Source organism: Fukomys damarensis, unplaced genomic scaffold (genome assembly GCF_012274545.1).
Source record: "Fukomys damarensis isolate Sample0158 unplaced genomic scaffold, DMR_v1.0_HiC HiC_scaffold_1, whole genome shotgun sequence".
NCBI lineage: Eukaryota > Metazoa > Chordata > Mammalia > Rodentia > Bathyergidae > Fukomys > Fukomys damarensis.
Window position 1 is genome coordinate 273928 of NW_022900913.1, and position 19589 is coordinate 293516.

General features: G+C 48.4%; 1 protein-coding gene across 3 annotated transcripts in view; it reads left to right on the forward strand.

Moving 5' to 3' along the window:
• Window positions 1-14985, forward strand: part of Exoc3 (exocyst complex component 3) — a 33683-nt gene extending 18698 nt beyond the window's left edge. For 2 of the 3 annotated variants that reach the window (XM_010603526.3, XM_010603610.3), the window contains exons 5-13: window positions 2374-2491; window positions 3226-3351; window positions 4480-4580; window positions 5834-5944; window positions 6019-6169; window positions 7408-7530; window positions 12875-13072; window positions 13598-13725; window positions 14490-14985. In XM_010603526.3, coding sequence (XP_010601828.1) covers window positions 2374-2491; window positions 3226-3351; window positions 4480-4580; window positions 5834-5944; window positions 6019-6169; window positions 7408-7530; window positions 12875-13072; window positions 13598-13725; window positions 14490-14661 — 1228 coding nt within the window. In that variant the 3' untranslated portion in view covers window positions 14662-14985. The remainder of the gene's footprint in view (window positions 1-2373; window positions 2492-3225; window positions 3352-4479; window positions 4581-5833; window positions 5945-6018; window positions 6170-7407; window positions 7531-12874; window positions 13073-13597; window positions 13726-14489) is intronic. The other variant, XM_010603667.3, reaches the window with a different exon arrangement.
• Window positions 14986-19589: the final 4604 nt, after the last annotated feature.

The following is a 19589-nucleotide window of genomic DNA, read 5'->3' on the forward strand; positions in this document are numbered from 1 at the left end:
ACCCAACTCAAACATAAATAAAAACAGTTACAAGTATATACAATTCTAGAAAAATCAGTAGTCCTTTTGCATTTTAGCATCAGATTTTGTTACTTCATATGAGGGAACGGCCACTTCATACACCATTTTTTTTTTTTAATTTTTTGAGAACAGGGTCTCAGTATGTAGTTGAGACTGACCTGGAATTCTCTTTGTAGCCCAGGCTGGTCTTGAACTCAGAGCAATCCTCCTGCCTCAGCCTCCTGAGTGCTGGGATTACAGGCATGTGCCACCACACTCGGTCACATAACTTTTGAAAATTAAGCCAAAGATAGAGTCTGCTGAAATTGTGTAAGCTTAGGTAGTTAAAATATTAACCTAATTATGCGTGGTTCTGTGTCTTTTTTTTTTTTTTTTTTTTTTTTTTTTTTGTCGTACTCAGTATGGAACTCAGGACCTTGCACTTGCCAGGCAGGTGTGGCACCACTGAGCTACATCCTGGCCCTACAATCTAATTTTGTTCTGATTTTTTTCACACCTTGTTGCTGCTGTGGTAAGACAAAGTAAACCTTTTCTTAGCAGTGAGGTTTATTTTTTTGTGTGTGGTTTTGTAATTTATTTATAACTGCTTATAGTAGAGTTTATACATTTCAATACAGAAAGATGTACAGAGAACATTTGAAACAGTAAGTCAGAAAGGGTGGTTATTGTTTCTTAGCTCACCTTTAGTGTGTGGCCTGGAAAGCAGTGCATAGTGTGTTGTATGTGTTAACCAGAGGTGAGAGATATGATCATCTCCATGCGTACATGAGCAAGTAGGGAGCAGGATTCAAGGCCAGGCCCTGGGTCCTGGCACCAAGTCTGAATCCTGGAGAGTAAGGAGCGCGTATGTGAGGTTTATGCAGTTCTGTGTCTTGGTGTTATATCTTTGCTATCATACTGTGAGGGTTGCTTGTCATTGGGAGCTCTGTTTGTACTGACAGCGTGGTCCATCAGGCCGGGATCTCTCCCACACATGACCCTCAGGCCAGGATCTCTTCCCATGTGTGTTTCTCACACTGAGCTCTCTCCCGGGTGGGTCCCTAGTCCAGGCTCTATTCCACATGTGTTCCCTTCAAGCCTGTCTCTCTGCCATGTGTGTCCCTCAAGCTGGTCTCTCTCCAAAGAATCTGTGCTGCTCCTTGGAATTCTGTACTCACTAAATGGAGCTTCTTGGCACAGAAAAGCTGAGGTTCAATGAGTTGTTCTAGAATACTTGTAGAATTTTAGGAAGGACTTTTCACTCAGAAAGATCTTGGTTTTTTTGTGTGGGTGGGTGGGTGGGTGGAGGGGTGTATATGTGAATTTGGACTTGACCCTAGAGCCTTCTCATTGAACTAAAGCTCCAGCTTTTTGTATTTTTTATTTTGAGGCAAGATCTAGCTAAATGTTTAAGTTGCCCAGTGTGGCTCAAAATTGCGATCCTCCTGCTTCAGCTTCCCAGAGTGTTTGAATTACAGGCATGTACTACTGTGCATGGCCTTGTATATTATAGGTTGACTAGCTAGTAATAATATTGTTCAGTGTTATTCTAAATTCATTTTTAGATAAGGAATTATGTGAGTTCTCCGAGCAGTCAACCTCTAGACATCGTCATTGTCCCTTCCCCCTTCTCTTCTTCCTCCTCTTTCTTCTCCTTTTCCTCCTCGGAACTTGGGATTGAACTCATGGCCTTTAAACTGAGCAATCCCTAGCCTAAGTTTCCCAGGCTGACTTTAGACTTGCAGTCCTCCTACCACAGCCTCCCTGGTAGCTGGGATTGTAGGTATAGGCCACCATGCCCGCTGCAATTCTAGACTTTAAAAGAACCTAACTACATTCATATACATTGGTTCCCATGAAAATTTTTGCCCTGAAACTTCCTTCACATTTCTCTTCATTCTGCATAGTAGACTGAATGTAGTTTTGCTTTTTTGCTGACCCATTTTCCATGAATAGTACTGGTCCACATCCTTCTGCAGAATTGTGATGGTGACTGCAGTGGCACATTCCCCAAGGAATGGTCCTGCTCATGAGCTTCTTAATAAAGCCTGTCAGTGCCTCCTGCTTTTGACAGGCCCTAGAGATGCAGGATGTTGGACAGATGAGCATCACCATCATGAATTTCCTGCATTTGAGCCACTAGTACAGAAAGACAAGGCCTGTGTCAAGGTGACCCACATGGCCACATAGCCAGTGAGGTGACTTCACTGGGACCCCAAGACCCTTGAGCCCTCAGCCAGTGTACTTCACAAGGCCCTGAGTTGTAGAATGTTGGCCTGTGGTCTCCAAGGGGGTTGGACATCTGCATGTAAATCAGTTTACCTGAGACTGTTCTTCCTGTGGTTCACCACTCACACCTGGTTTTAATTGTAGTGTGGAGATGATGGGGAACATGGAACTGGCTCCGGAAGTAGACGTCAGTGCCCTGAAGCCTTTATTGTCTGCAAGCGTGGTCTCTGAGCTGCTTGACACATACATGTCCACACTCACTGTGAGTAGAGCCATTGAACTACACAGAGGTTATCTGTGGGACAGTGGGCATGGCCAATGCCATGGGAGAAAAGGCTAGGGCCATCTGGGCCAACCCCTCTACAGTTGTCTGGCTCTGTTTCTGGGACTTGGCACATCCATCTGCAGTTAGAGGAGGCTGCTGGGCCTGGGCCTGTGTGGAGTGTCCATTCTCAGACAGCAGCAGTTCCTAGCCTGTGTTGTCCCTGGTGTCCAGACCATGTGTTCTGCTGTCTGCAGCTTCACAATCACCAGGCGGTCTCAGTAAGATGGACAGTAAGTGACAGTAAGGTCACTGTCTCTTGAGTGACCTTTTGGCATTCTGGCCCAGCATGAGGCTCCCTGGGGGCTAGAGAATTGTCTTCTGTTGGGACTGAGCTGATGGGCTGCATTGTCTCTCTTGGCCTGGGCTTGGCCACACACCTGTTTGCCTTGCTCTCTGAGCATCTGACTAGTCCAGCTGCATCATCCACCATCATGGCCATCCACACAGTCTTCTGTCCATTCTGCAATTTTACCTGCAGGGAGGGTTTTCTTCCATGTCCCTGGAGATGGGTGTGGACACTGCCCACCTCCTCATTAGGTGCGCTGGGAGCAAGTATCACCACGATGCACTCTGTCTGGTTGGACACTAGTCTGGTTTCCTCTGTAGTAAGAGCATTGGGCGTAACTCAGCGCCTGTCCTCGTTTCCCTTCTTCATGATACCACATCTCTAGTCTAATATCATTGCCTGGCTGCGGAAAGCACTGGAAACAGACAAGAAGGACTGGAGCAAAGAAACAGAGCCCGAAGCCGACCAGGATGGGTACTACCAGACAACACTGCCTGCCATTGTCTTCCAGGTAGGAGCTGTGAACCTCCATGGTGTCACCTCCTGGGTGGTTTGTAGGAGCTGTTGGTTTCACTGAAGGCCACGGATGCTTTACTCTTCATTTGTAGATATAAAGTTGTGTGAGCCCTTTGTCTCTGTCTCTGCCTCTTCCTCTGTCTCTCCCTCTCCCTCTGTCTCTCCATCTCCCTCTCCCTCTCCATCTCTCTCTCTCCTCTCCCTGTCTCTGTCATCTCTGTCTCTGTCTCTCTTGGATTGAAGAAACTGAGGATCCAGGATTCTACTTAGCAAGTAGTTTTTCCCATGGTCGCTCTAGTTTTCCAAAGTCTTTGGGTTTGAACTGGTGTGTGTGTGTGTGTGTGTGTGTGTGTGTTGCATAACTGCCATTCTGAGTTTGCTTCGACATTTCATCCAGTTGTAAATGTCCAAGATCTATCTTCACAGTGCTGTGTAATTGAGTTTCTTCATCTGGAGAATCTGGGGGAGGACTTCCCTGTCCATTAACTAGATAGAGTTCTAGGGTTCGGCTCTTCTTTTGATACCTGCCCCTGTTCTGTCCCTTTCTCCTGCTCTACATAGCACTGCCAAGGTAGGAGCCTCCAGGCAGGCATGGGCAAGGCCAGTTGGTATGCGCAGAACAGTGTAATTCCTTAGCAAAGGGGGTCTGCACCTCTCCTGACAAACTCTGAGCCACCAGAACCCAGGGGGAGCTCAGGCTGTATCACCCTTCTCTCTATCTTGGGTCCTGGCTCCTCCAGCTTGTGTATCTGCCTCCTTATTCTTCGAAATCCGCATCCTAAAGCCCTTGAAAATGGCTGGGCATGAATCACTTTGAGGAGCAGGGTGCTCAGATCACTTACTTCCAGCCCCATCCCCTGACACTCATATGGTCTAGGCCCTCATACCCTTTCCAGCCCTACCCCCTCACCTTAATGGATGACTAGGCGATCATGTTCTTGGTTTCTTACCCACTGAGAAGTGTTTATTTTGCTTCTTTCTTATTTTTCAGCTTGCTTCACTTTTTTCTTGGAATTTGGACTTATAATTCCCAGTTAGCAGGCAGGGTTTTATTAATGGGGAACCTGGACTGTATGTATTCTTGTGAGATTGTTTAAGCATTTATAAGTTCTTCAACTTTCAGATGTTTGAACAGAATCTGCAAGTTGCTGCTCAGATAAGTGAAGATTTGAAAACAAAGGTACTGGTTTTGTGTCTTCAGCAAATGAATTCTTTTCTAAGTAGGTATGTATTTTTGCCATTATAATAACTTAGAAATTATGTTTTAAAAAATTAATAGCAAAAATGGGTTGATGCTAACGTGCTGTTTAAAAGATAAGTCTGAAGGGTCCCCTTTTATGTTAGAAATGCGAATGGGTCCTTTTGAGTGGATCACACCATTCCCTTTGGGATCTCTGATCTGAGGTTCTGTGAAGTCCTTGGCAGTGTAGTCAGAAATGCCATCTATATGGAGGTTGCTGGCTGCTCGACCTAGACAGAAGAGAAAGAATGGCATGAAAAATACACTCACCCCAAAACCACATCTTCCCCACTATCCTCACTTGACCTGCTGTCCTCTGCCCCTCCTGTCCTTCCTCTCTGCTGCCCGAACATCATGGCAGTCTCATCCTATGCTCTGTGCCATGACTGTGGCACCATCAACTCATACAGGTGGGCTTGCCTGTCGTTCTTAGGCTTCTGCTGCCCTAGGGTCACCCTCCCCTCTTTAGGCTCCTTCTTCAGAGAAGTTGGGCAAGATATGGTGTCCAGAGTCCTGTGGTATCCTTAACTTCTGACTGCCAACTAGCCCAGTTCTTTGTTTGCTTACTGACAGGTTTGTTCCACATTGCAGCTTAATGGACACTGGTTGATTCTACCCTGATAGCTCAGATACTGACCACCAGCCCTCTCCCTCAGAGTCCCAAGTCTCCTCCATCCTTGCACAGAGTGACATCCTGAGTCCTGTCGTCCACCCACAGGCTTAGGGCCCAAGTCCTTTGGTCTACCCACCATAGGTCACAGCCCAGGTCCTTACTCATTTATGTGAACAGGAGCTTTCCCAGACCAATCTCAGCTGCTTGATATCTGAACCACACTTGGATGGAGGCAGAATAAATGTTTCTTTTCCTTTAATTGTTGATTTTTAGTTGTTTTTAATATCTAAAAATATATACAGTGCTCACTGTGCTGCTTTCCTATTCCAGTGTTTGAGAATCTCCAAGATAAGCTAAAAAAATAATGTGTGTGGCATCTCAGTTGTTTCTTTTCTTGACATATCAAAAATCTAAATAGTTTTGGTATCTCTTTCTTCATATTCTTTAATATCTACTTAAAATGATCAACTTCTCTGTTCTCCAGTCAGTATGGACCACTCACGAGTATGCTTTGTGTTTAGAGATGATGTATCTAGTGGTAGTGGTGTGGACCCCTGTCAGGCTGACATCAGCATGGCACTGGGAAGGCATGGTGCCCCCCACTGACACATGTATGGTCCCCAGGTACAGAGATGAGGCTCAGCTGTACAAAGAGGAGCACCTGCGGAACCGGCAGCACCCACACTGCTACGTGCAGTACATGATTGCCATCATCAACAACTGCCAGACCTTTAAGTACGTTCATGGGGCAGAAGGCAAGTGCTGGCACCCATGAGGCTGCTTCTCTGACCCTGGATGTTTCCTTGCAGAGAATCAATCATAAGTTTGAAGAAGAAGTACTTAAAAAATGAAGCAGAGGAAGGCATGTGTCTTAGCCAGCCAAGTATGGATGGGATTCTAGACGCTATTGCCAAGGAAGGATGCAGCAGCTTACTGGAGGAGGTCTTCTTGGACCTGGAGGTGGGCCTGGCTCCTTCCCTTGGGGGCTGAGCCTAGGGGTCTCTGTGTTACCCTGGGGAACACTGTGCCCTTCCTATGGGTGCTGTGCATTGAGTTAAGCTGTACTCTGTGTCCATATGGAGGAAGAGGCTGAAGGCCTCTGTCTGCTTCATATTATACCAGGCCCTTAGGCACAACTCAGTAAAGACCCCAGTACATATCAGACATCCAGCATTGGTGTAGGTTACCACATAGAGCAAGTATGTAGAAACTCGTCACAAAGTGCAGCTAAGGAACCCACACACCTCCACCTGGACAGCCTCACTTGGACAAAGATGCAGCACACGCGTACACATGGACAGATGAGGATCCCTTATATGAAAGAGTAACACCATGATACAACATGCACACACATGTACTAACAAGGATCCTTTACACTTGTATGGAAGAATACATGAACAAATAGGGCTCATTTTTTTCAGGTCTTTTGTAAATGGGCCGTTTTGGTCTGTGGTTAAGAGCAGAAATGTGTTCACAAATGTCCAGTGCTGAATAGGTGAGGTACCTAAAACCTCAAATATGGTCTTTTTTTTTTTTTTTTTTTTTAAAAGGAAATGTTTGCTTCTGGGGTTATTTTAAAAATTCGAAAAGGACATAGTACAAAAACAAAGAGTATGAATGACCTCTTCATGGAAAAAGAAATGCCAGAATCCTCAATACAGAACAAAAGAGCTCAGTCTTACTGATTGTTGAAGAAACACAAATTAAAACTGAAAGTTATTTGCTGCTTAGCAGGAGCTGAGAATTAAAAGCAGATACCAATAGATACTGAAGGCACAAGAGAAAACGTATGTCCTTGTATTCTGTGTAGAAGTGAATTGGTATAGTTTTGTAGGGCAGTTTGGAAATGCAGTTATCAGTTATAATTAGTATACTTTTTTTTAATAGTATGCTTTTTAACCGAGGAATTCCACCTTAATTTCACTTGCAAAAATATACAAATTTACTGGAACATTTAAAATTACAAAATATGAAAAATATTTAAATGTTCATCAGTAAAGAATTGAGTAAATAATTATGGAGTATCATCATAAATATGTTTCCTTTAAAGGTAAAATGCATACATGCACAAATATTTACATGTCTGACCTGTTACTTTGTGAAGATCTTCACAAAGGTTGTATGTAATAGAAATCTGTGTGTCAAGCACAAAGTGTGACTCAGGGTGGTGATTTCTGTGACCTGCCTGTGCTTTTCAGCAACATCTGAATGAACTAATGACAAAGAAGTGGCTGGTAGGGCCAAATGCTGTGGACACCATCTGTGTCACTGTGGAAGACTATTTCAATGATTTTGCCAAAATTAAAAGGCCATATAAAAAGGTAAGGCATAGCACTCTGCATATATCTACCTCATATCTGCCTTATAACTCGGTGTCAGCTTAGCTCATGGGTGGTTCTGATTGACCCAGGGGAGGCATGTGACATTGGTGACATGTGGTCTGGTGATGGGAAGGAGGAGGCAGGGGTCCCTGAGTAAAGTGATTGTGTTCTCCAGCCCTTCCCAGAACCCCCTCAGCCTCCAGTGAGGGTGGAGGAGGACAGGCCACAGACCTGGGACCTCTGTGGGTGAGGGGACGTTGGTAGCACCAGGGACCTCCAGAAACGCAAGTGAGGAGAAACAGTAGCTCTTCTCAGATGCTCCAGCACACTCCTGGTCAAGGCAGCGTCACCGGCTGGGCAGTGCAGGCCCAGTTGGCACTTTGGAGCCTGCTGCCAGCAGAGGAAAGGACATATCCGATCACCTGTTGCATGCAGAGCCTACACGGGCCTGGGCACAAGGACTCCTGCCTGACCATTTGGTGTCCCCACGTCTGTACCATTCCTTATCCACACCATTCCTCTTCTATGCCTCGAGTACCTTGGTTGTTGGTGTTAATGTTACTTTTCCAGATTGGCTTCTGACTACTGGTTTCTGGTACATAGGGGGAAGTGGTTTGACAGATCTGCCTCACCCCTAGCACTTTGTGCAGTTTTCTTATTGACTGCGGCCCTCTGTTCCTGAGACCCTTTGTGAGCTATATATGGGCAGTTGTGGCACCGATGATGTTGCCTGCCAGCTTTGTCCTTCCACCTTTTGTGCTTAGTTTTAAAGGGAGATCTTCTAGTTCGTTGCCACTCAAGGACACTTTAAACTGAATGAGCTAATTTGGCCACTCACTGCATCAGGAGGCCTCTATCAGAGATGAAGGGACATTGGAACCAGCCCCTGCCTCTGGCCAGTTATTAGGAGAGTGAAAGGAAACTTCTTGCAAAATGTACCAGGCCTTGATTATCTGCAGCTAATGCAGAGACAGCCCCGGGCTTCCCTTTACTCAAGTCCTTAGTCAAAGCAGAGATATGGACAGTTCTAATGAGCCAGTGTCTAGGCATAGCTGGTGGGTCCTCAGTGCCACTCAACAGCTTGTGAGCAGAGCCAGCACCACCTTCCACGTGCTGTGTGTTTGCTGTGTTCACATATATGCATCCATGTTTATAAATGTGTGTTGCATTCTGGTTTGGGCACCTCCATATTCCCCCTCTGCATGAATGTGGGCTGGGAAATGTCCCCCACACGTGCTGGGTACAGCTGCAGGGCACCTGCACTATGTAAGACCTAAAGTCTCACTTCCACTCCACGGAGCGTGAACAGCCAAAAGGCCTCCACGATGCTGGGCCCTAACACCCAGCGAGGCTCCGGGAACATGACAGAGAACCGAGAAACCCAGGAAGGAACACACCAGCCTAGATGGTAAAAGACGTTTATTAGTCTGGCCAGACGGCACTCCCAGAGCCAGGTGGCTCAGAGAGGCAACTGCTCAGGGGCTGAGGTACTTTTTATAAGGTTTTTCTAAACAAAGAGTCAGGGAATTCACAGAACAAGACTGAAAACACATTGCTTATCTTATGCAGGAAATGTTCTAGGGTCACCTTTTGTCAAACCGTTTGCCCCTGGGCGGGCTGTTAACCAAGGTAGCAATTAGCATATGAAGAAGCACAGTCTGGCCTATTAGCATGGAGTCACTTTAGCCTATTCAAGTCTTACACACTAGGCATCCCCAGTTGGAGGGACAGTTTCTTCTGCTGTCAGCACAGCATAAGCATTGGGACATGGAGTGCCAGAGTCAGCCCACAGTGCTTTCTGCAAGTGGTGAGATGGTGCAGTGGGCAATGCACAGTGAGCAGTGGGGTTCCTACAGCTTCCTCATAGGAGCACGTCACACGCTGGCAGGGGTGCCCACCTGAGGTGGCCATGCACTTTGTGATGCTCGTGTTTTATTTCCTGTGAAAATGTTGGCAATACAAACTCCTATGTAGGGAACATTATGGATGACCCCTGCAGTGAGTCTCGATCTCCTGTGAGACAATATGACACAAGCTGAGAAAGAGAACAAAGACAGACAGACTTGAGAGAAGCTGGATCTTGAACTGATCTAAACTGCTCTGGGCAGCAAAACCAAAAGAACAAGGATATCTGTTGTTTATTCATTACAAGTGGGAAGGAGAGGAGCTGGGCATGCCCCCGGATACCTGCTGATAACAAGTATTGCAGTCGGGGGTACAAGCTTATCTTTACCGAAGAGAACAAAGGGTTAATTCAGAGGGGAAGAATTTAGTCAAAAGTTGAAGTTGGTTGACTTTGATTGTGAATTTGGTGGTGATGGTCCTATACTCACACTGCTGGGTCTAGTTGTCCAGTACCCTTTCTGGATTTTTGTCTTGGTTTTTCCTCTGGCTGGTCACTGAGATTGTATCGGTTTAACAGCTGACTGAGGAGGACTGCCTGTGCTGTGCTTAGGAGGGTGTTTACACTCTGGGAAACCTGGCAGAATCTCCCTGGAACCGCAGAAGATGTTTCCTTTGGTGTGGGCGGATGCAGCTTGTCCTGTCTCAGGATGCTTTGTCTTTCTTCTCGGTCAGGTTTGGTCAGTTGCATTTTTCCAGGACTTGTATGTTTTACTTTTTGGGTATTTGTGGCTGTTTCCTTGTCATTGCCATTGTGAACAGTGTGCTCTCTGATCACTCGTGATTAGTACTCTTGTGAGTGCACCAAAGACAGTCATCATCATAAGTAACTCAGCAGACACCCATGCACCAGCACCTGGATTGAGGTCACAGTGTGGTCAGTACCTCCTTCCCCTGGGTCCTGGCTTTTGGGACAGGAGCTTGCTTACCTTTTACTGTGGTTGTTTACCTGTGTGTTCCCTAAGAACTGTGTGGGCTGGGGTGTGGTTCAGCAGGGAGTGCTTGCCTAGAGTGTGAAGAGAGCCTGGATGCTACACACACGTGCATGCGTGCGCGCACACACACACACAAAGAATGTAGTCATGTCTGTTTTCAGGTTTTACACAGTGAGGTTATTCTGTCCAAATCAGCTGAAGGGGTCATAGGGCATCTCAGCATCTCCTCCTCGCTGAGGTGCTGGCTTTACCCATGCCATCCGAAGGGCACACGGGCCTCACAGGGGCACAGGACTGTCTGCAGCATTTCCAGGAGATGCTGCCTGTGTCCAGGCATGGACATAGTCCGCTGTCTCCTGTTTGTGGTCATGGGTGGTGTCTGAAGGTCTCTTGCTATAATTTAAATGGGCACCTCCCTCCTTATTAATGGAGGGATTATATGATTGGTCATTTGGAATTCTTTTATGAGGTATCATCACAGTCTAAGCTGTCTATGAAAGTTTTGATTCATTTGTAGGATTTTTATGTGTGCTCTGAAATGAGTTTCTGGCTGTGTGTGTTTTGGCTTTCTTCCCTTCTGTGTCTGTTTCTGTGAGTGACTGAATTGTGTCTCCCTCAAAATGTTGAAGCTCTGGCCCCTGTTCCTAGAATGGGGCTGTGTTGAGAAGTGGTGTTTCTGAAGAACCAGTTAGTGAGAGGAGGCCCAGTCCATTGTGAGAGGAGGTTTCAGTACTGAGGAGGAGTCTTTAGAAGACAAGGACAGTCACAGAGGATAACTGTGTGAGGGCAACCTAGAGAGAGGCCCCAGGAGGGCCAGCCCACTCACCTGTCCTTGGACTTCACCTCTGGAACAGGAGGGCAAATTTCTGCTGTTAGACCCCTACTGTGGGCTGAGTAAAGCAGTCTGAGGAGATTAATAGTTTCTACTTCTTTTCATGGTTTCTTTTGAGGAAAGCTGCCTTTATTTTTAATGTAGTTAAATGTATCTTTTCTTCTATGATTAACCCTTTTTTGTTTCTTAAAAACTCTTTCTTTGTCCCAAGATCATGAAAATTATTTGAGGTCTGGGGATTTAGCTCAATGGTTTTGTTGCCTGCCTTGCAAGCACAAGGTACCGAGTTTGATCCCCTGTAGCAAAAAAAAAAGAAAAAGAAAAGAAAATTATTTGAAAGTTGATTATATATCTAGCCAGGAATAGTGGCACTGTGCCTGCCTGGCAAGTGAAAGATCCTGAGTTCGATTCCCAGCCCCCCACCACCACCCAAAAAAGGATAAAAATTATAAATTGGTTTTCAAACTTAATTTGGTCCATTTTGTTTATTTTTACTTGCACTGATTTGCATGAGTTGTTTTTTTTTTTTGGTTTTCAAACTTAATTTGGTCCATTTTGTTTATTTTTACTTGCACTGATTTGCATGAGTTGGTTCCCCCCCCCCCTTTAGATATTCGTATGTTGGTTTTTAGTCAGTGTCATCCTTGGGCTGGGCAGGTACCATTCCATGTTTGAGTGTGGTGTCTTGTTCCAGCATGTTTCACAAGTGCCACTTGCTCACGTGGAGTTTGTTGTGGCACTATCTCTGCATTTGTGACCTCCAACCACACTCATGCTGGAGGAGGTATTCTTCTAGGGACAGAATGTACACCGCCTGACGTGACTTGGCCTTTGCCCACAGCAGTGCTCTATGTGTGGTCCACAGCTCAGTGGCTGCGGTCTGGCTTCTTCTGCCATATCTAAGGCCTCTCGGGTCTCCTTGCTGTGGTGGAACATGCACCTTAGGGCTGGTGGTGTATGTGGGTCTGTTTTGTACCGGTGGGAAGAGCTGATGGGGCTCCTGTCATTGTCAGTGTGTACATGGTTGAGATCTCTCAAACTGTCAGGAAAGCCCAGCCCTTTTGACTGGCTTGTCCACCTGCTTTGACTTTCACTTTTTCCCCTTGCCATCCCACGCCCAGGGGTTTCCTCTCTTTGTTTACCTCCTTGCTGGACCTTTCCTGGCTTCTCTTCCCACAGATTTGCGTCCCATGGTAGGCAAGGTGTTGCTTCAAGGACTCCCCGTGAGAGCTCCCCTTGAGGGCCCATGAGGCTGAGTGGCTGGCCCAGGCTGTTCACTCACTGAACTTTGCTTGGCTGTGGGCTGAGATGCCCAGAGACGGTGGAGAGGAGACACAGAACCACTTCAGGAGTCAGCAGCCCTAGTAGGGCTGTCACTTGGGCCAGCTGGAGGCTTGTCCCAGCTGACTCCAACCCCTATAAAACTCAGGTGATATTGGAAGTGAGCTTCCACTGGACACTTAGTTCTATTGCCTAGAATGGGGGCATTGGCACAGAGTCCCCAGCCAGTTCCCGGTACCCTTCCTGCTGGATTGTGGGGAGCAGCCAGAAGCTCACAGTGACATCCCAGGTGTGCTTAATAGAGTCATTCTAAAATCCCTCACCATTTGATGAAAACACTGTGCTCCAGCTGCTCACCTTGGCCTGGGCTTACTGGGCCCATTCTCACCACCAGAGCGGCACAGCTGAGGATGAATGTGTTTCTCCCCAGAGGATGACGGCCGAGGCACACCGGCGCGTGGTCGTAGAGTACCTGCGGGCTGTTATGCAGAAGCGCATCTCTTTCCGGAGCCCTGAGGAGCGCAAGGAGGGCGCTGAGAAGATGGTCCGGGAGGCAGAACAGCTGCGCTTCCTGTTCCGGAAGCTGGCATCTGTGAGTTGCAGGCATGCTAAGGATACCGGGGCTAGTTGTGTGGACACAGAATCCTGTAGTCCATGGCTGGGTTTTAGTTTCCACCCTGGGATATGCAGGGGTGGGGGAGCAATCGCAGGAGGAAGCAGCAGCAGATTAGTTCTCTGTCAGGGACAGGGTCTGGGTCCAGAGCCCACCTGGCCCCAGAGATGACAAATACATTACCAAGAGGCTCATGCTATTGGCGGTGGCTCCTGATTTCTCTAGCAGCAGTCCATGGCTTTATGGCTTCATGTCCATCCCCCACCCTTCTCTTTTCCGAGATCCTGGTCACCACCCAATGACCTGACTCCAGGGCTCACCCCTCTGTGCCCAGGTGGTCCACACACCTGATGCCCCAGCCCATTAGAAGGCCGGGTTGGGCCATGTACAAGAGTGGCCCCCTTCCAGAGTCTTGGTATCCATAAGAAAAGCAGGGCACTGGCCAGAAAGGGAGTTGGGGAGTCAGGATGAAGCCGTCCTCCTGCTTACTCTGCTGTTTTCCAGGGGTTTGGTGAAGACGTGGATGGGTACTGTGACACGATTGTTGCTGTGGCAGAAGTTATTAAGCTGACGGACCCTTCCCTACTCTACCTTGAGGTCTCAACTCTGGTCAGCAAATATCCAGACATCAGGTAATTATTATACATCTCCTAGTGAGCTGGTCAAGCCTTTAGAAACATGAGCTGTGTGCACACCAGGGCCAGGGGGCAGACATCTGCACTATCTGAGTGTGTAGCAGAGGGTGCCTGTGGCTATGGAGGTGAGGATGGCAGTGTAACTTGTGTGCCATGTGTGTGTACGGGCCTCTGCCTGAGTGAGACATCTGGCATGGTCTGTCTGCCAGTGTGGGCAGTGATGAGTTCGGTGGGGAGGGTTGGGACCTGGGAGCAGCCTGAACAGGTGGTCCTGGGAAGCTCTGTCCTGCAGTGCTAGTGGGACCTAAGGAAGGGAGTCCATATGCCATGCATGCCCGGGACACCCTTCCATGTTCATAACCTTGGGGTCCTTGATGTTGAGCTGAAGGACAGGGCAGCTTGTGCCTCCCTGCCCACAGTGCTGGGCCTGGCTTGGCCTGGCCTTTGTGACTCCATCCCAGGCTCCTACCCCTCCTTGAAGGGTTAGCATGGCCAAACTCAGTCTAAACCCACTCCTCGCTGCTTTGGGAAAAGTGAGCTCCTGAGACCTCTGAGTCACCCTTATAAGGGGCCGTCCCTGAACCCAGGGATTCTTAGAGCTGTGTGTAAAGCCTTGTATGGTGGGTCGTAGGTGGAGAAAAGGCCCAGCAAGGAAATGGTGCGTTTTGCCTGTAAATCCACACCCATCTCCTAGGGGTCACCTGTGTGGGGATCAGGCGGGAGTGACTATGCCAGCTGATGCATGTGTCCCTCTGCTACAGGGATGACCACATCGGTGCCCTGCTGGCCATGCGTGGAGATGCCAGCCGGGACATGAAGCAGACTATTATCGAGTCACTGGAGCAGGGCCCCACGCAGGCAAACCCCAACTATGTGCCACTCTTCAGGGAGATCGTTGTGCCCAGTCTGAATGTGGCAAAGCTCCTCAAGTAGCCAGCCATCTGCTTATGTGTGTCCTTCTGTGGCTTTGTGTCCCTACTTTCAAAAGTGTATTAAAGTGGGACCGGGGATTTAACTCAGCAGTTCCGCTGCCTGCCTTACAAGCACAAGAAGCCGAGTTCGATTCCCAGTACCAAAAAAAAAAAAAAGTGTATTAAAGTGGATGTTCCTCTCCAGGGCCATCATTGATGGTCTTAACTACGACCTGCCTATCCTTTCAGGTGCCCAAGTGTGTATGGGTGAGGGCCATGGGGTGGCATCTGGGTGTCTGATTCTGTGGTGTTTTCCACCCTGATGTAAACATGCTTTGTAAGAACATGTTTGTGTAAAGCCTCTCGGTCACTTGTGGTGGGAAATGGATGTCTCTTACTCCCACATGGGCCTCAATCTGCCCAGCATACACCCTCAGGATCTTTGTCACCTGATTAAAAAGAAGCAAAAGCCAGACAGTTTAGGCCTGATGATAACATACCATTCCCAGAAGCTGCTGGGCCCAGTTCCACCCTGGCTTTTCTGACTGTCTCAAGGTCTGTATGTTGTGCTTATTTGTGCTCCAAAATCACTAAAATAATTCTCTAACTTAGCTTTGCCTCTATAGCATCTGCCTTCAATGGTAGCCTCATTTTGCATTGATCTTAAATGTTTTTTTGTTGGTGGTGGTGGTACTATAGATTAAACCTAGGGTATCAAGCATATTAGGCAAGTGCTCTACTATGGACCTCCATACCCAGCCCTTTTATTTTAAGACAGAGTCTCTCATAATTGCCCAGACTGGCCTTGATCTTGCATTCTCCTGCCTGAGCCTCCACAGTAATAAGAATTACAGATGTGTATCGCCATACTTTGTTCAATAATCTTTAAGCTACAGTGCTTAAGAGAATCGCACCCAGAATGAGCAGTGAGCCCCTGGGTCCTTGCAGACTCTGCACATCTGTTCAACAGAGCAGTGCTGACAGTGCTGTGAGAGGAAAGACATAGCCCGTGTCCCTTTGCCCTGACTCCCTGTGTACACAAAGGGTCATCCCCCATCTCTAGACGCCCAAGTTGGTGAGAGGTGGAGAGCATGGCAGGGCGCATCCTGGGAACGTCGTGCACTGGTGTGTGGACTGCATACCACACGGCCACTCTGAGCAGGTGTGGATGAGTGTCATGTTTTCTCTCCACCTTTCTGTCTACTTTTATTTCATCCTCACAAGCTAAGGAAAATTCACAAACAAGCCTTTGTCTCAGAATGGAATTATGTGAAAATTGCAGAGTGATCTAGGAGTCTCAGAAGAGACAGAGTCACCCTGGTGACTTCCAGCTGCTGCTTGTGGTTTGCCGTCTGTCCAGCCTGCAGTGGGTATAACTTACTTGAACTGGAACCAACCATGCCAGCCATCATTAGTTATCATACAGTACAAAGCCTTTTTGGACCTCTGGAAGGAGGGCCCAGTGTGGACATCCAGGTGACAGCAGTGTGCCCTGTGGCTTTTTCTTTTGTGTGCTTGGATATAGGCCATGGTCACTGTGGGTCCATTATGACAGCACTGGCACTGGACAGACAGGAGCACATTTGTGTCTGTGCCCTTGGAGGCAAGATGTGCTGGCAGCCATGAGAAGCGCACTCTGTTTCGTGGTACCTGGGTAGTGTCCATCCTGACACCCGGGGTAGGTCATCTCCAAGCTGCTCTGGAGGGGACACCTGCCTGCAGGCCTGGGCAAGCCCATCCGTGAGGAAGGTTGGAGTCTGTTTCCAGCACAGCATGGCCCGGCGGTTACTGCCAGAAGCCATCTAGAGGGCACTTGTCTGGAAGCCTGGCCTGGAAGCATTGTCGTCCTTGCTGTCTGCGTCCCCGAGTCCCATGGCTCAGTTCATCCTCCCTAGGCCAGCAGAAAAGTGTCTGCCAAGCCAGGAAAGTTCCTTTGTCTCAGTTGCATCCAGTGAGTTGCAGAGAACGTGGAGAAAGGGGTCCAAGAGTTCCTGCCCTCTGTCTTTCCAGTCTGCTGACAGAGTCCACAGTGGCGGGAAAGGTGCTTCCCCATGGCTGCCCTACATGGACTGGCAGAGCCAAAGGGAGGTAGAGAAACAGCTACCACTGCTCATCCCTTCTTCTCAGTAGGCCAAATTGCACCCTGGAAAGAGGGCTGAGGTCTTAATCTCTGGACCTCAAACATGACTTTGTTCAGAAATGGGATCAGTGCAGGTACGGTTGAGACAAAGTCACATAGCAGTGGGCAGGCCGCGTGTGGGGACACAGTGGGAGGGCATGCAGGTCATAGAGACAGGGTTAGAAGGAAGTATCTACATGCCAGAGAAGCCAGCAGCCACTGGAGCTTGAAGAGACCAGAGGATCGCTCCCATTGCCAGGCCTCCAGGACCACGACTGACCTTGTGAGCCTCCTATGGGGTTGTTACATTCTGGTTCATTGCTTTGAGATGGTTGTGAATTCATTAGTTAGACTCCTCTTATGAATAGTTTGGGGACTCTGATGTGCAGTTTTAACGTAGTAAACATTTTTAAAAATTATCTCTTGACATCTGGACCTCACTTCTGACCTGTTGTTGGAGGTTCCACCAGCATAGAGTGGCAGCTTAGAGCCCCTTGCCACCCCACGTCCTCATCTCAACCTGCCAAGACCCTGCTTACCTATTCCGGGCTCTGGCTTGGTGGGCATTGTCTTGCCACATCCTGGCCACTGCTCAGCTCCCTCCAAGGTATCCCCTGACCCCTTCTCCATCTGTATGACTGGTACCCATTGTGCCCAGCACCCGGGGTCACTTCACAGCTATTCCCAGTGGCTTCCTCACATGGCCAGGGCCACCCCACAAGCAGCATGGAATATACATGTTTGTGTCATTGTTAAATACAGAGTGACATCTGCCTATAGGAGACTGCTCCTTAAATTCTGGGTTTTTCATTTACAGAGTTTTCATCCAAAATGCCTTGAAATATTTTAACACAGTTGATCATTTGGGTCTGGAAAGTAGTTTCAGTGGCACAGCGCCTGCCTGGCAAGTGGGAGGCCCTGAGTTCAATTTCTAGTACTACCAAAAAAAAAAAAATGGTCTTGGAGGCTGTAATAGGCTTGATGTAGAGGTGCTGCCACATGGATCTGGGGGGACATCTTAAGACACATCACCTGTGATAATCGGGTTTGGCCAGTTACACTCAGCTCATCATGCATAAAATCCACCTCAATTCAATTGGATGAAATTCTTTAAATTTCCTTTCATTTTAGATGAGTGATATACGGTACATTGAATGCTGTAACAATTATTTTCAAGAAAATACAGAAGCGAGAAAGCAATTTTCTAAATTGTGTACATTACAGTACCACAAAGGCCAAAGTTCAGTATTAAATAAATAGATATTCTCTAATAAAAATTTTTACAACAGCTTCCTTAAGGAAATACATTCATGGACTGTTTACATTCTGTTTTACAAGTGACAGTAATAGGGTTCTCCTGTCTGAAACGTGCCCAGAGTGCCCTCCAAGGGCAAGGTGGATTCCCAAGAGCAATGCAGTCTAGTCTGAACGCTAGTTCCACTGCAGCTATGTCCAGCTGTACGGTTCACACATGCCCAGACAAGGCTGCTCCTTCAGAGACATCTGCCCTGGATTTGCTGCATGGCTGGCTTTGGTATCTCATTGTACAGTATGGGTAATCAGGAGCTGCCTGGACCACCATCCCAGACCCAGCTTCTGACCCTGCCGAGGGAATCAGACCCTACATCCCCTGGTCTAGGCAGGTTAAGGCAGCTCCCAGTGTGAGCAGTCAGGCCACTTGGCTGTAGAGCACCCAGGTAAGGCTCCTGAGTTGCACCAGCTTGGGTCTCATCTGTAAGCAAGGAGAGCAGCTCTGGGAAACCAGAAGTCCTATATTTAAGTGACAGCAGATGGGTTCCAGTCAGAGGAGCAGCTTAGAGGCAGAAGCCAGAGGCTTTTGTGTTTGAACAAACTTTTTCACTGGCTCCTTCAAAAGTGAAATTGTGAAGGAGAAAGAATGCTTTTTCTGTCTGGGACTCTGTGGGGCATTAACACCAAGTGCTGCCAACCACTCTGACCCCTGAAAATGAGCTGTCAGCCTCAACCCTGAGACCTCCACCTTGCGACAGCAGTTGATTTCCTGAGCAGAGATGAGCGTGGTTTGTTTCTGAAAAGCCTCCTGGAGGGCCCTTGCTCTCTTTCAGCCCCTCTGGGTTTTCCTCCATGACCTGGGTGCAGGAGAACTCTTTCCAGGCAAACCTGGGCTTTGAGGATTGGAGGTGGCACACCTTTTGCAGCTCTAGGGGCTAGGGCTGTCCAACCCACATCTCTGAGTCCTGAGCACAGTGGGAGGAGGTCGAGGACAAGCACAGATCGCTTGGCCATTCTCTCCTTGGAGGCTCAAGCCCCAGGTTCCTCCCTGCCCTATGGGGGTCATGGGGGCCCAGGGCAGCCCACAGTGGCTCCTGACATGGCTTCCTTGGGGTCTCACCAGCCCTGGTCCATCCTGGCGGCCAGCCACCACCTCAACACCAAGAGGGGCAGCTCGGTGGAGACCTTGTCTGTGGAGACGGGTCAGGCACAGGGCCAGACGTGGGCAGCCGCTGTTGATCAAGACGAGGTTGAGCTGTCTGAGCTGAGATACCAACTCAACAGATGTCACCAGAGTGCGATGGGCATCACAGAACCAGCAATCATCGTGAGGGGCCAGATGTGTCTTGGAGCCCACGTTCCCGCCTCGCAGGTCACCGCTTGAGGCCGAAAGGTGCGCAAGGACGGGTGGCTCCGGACAGGCTGGCTACCCAGTGGCTCGGCGGCGATGGGAACATGGCCCGCCGGTGCCCGAGTCGGTACAGCTCCTCCTGGCACGGCGTTCAGATCACAGCGGGGTCTCCTCCTGCTCTAGTGCCAGCGGCGGCAGCTCTCTGGGAGCGGGCGGCTGCAGCGACGCC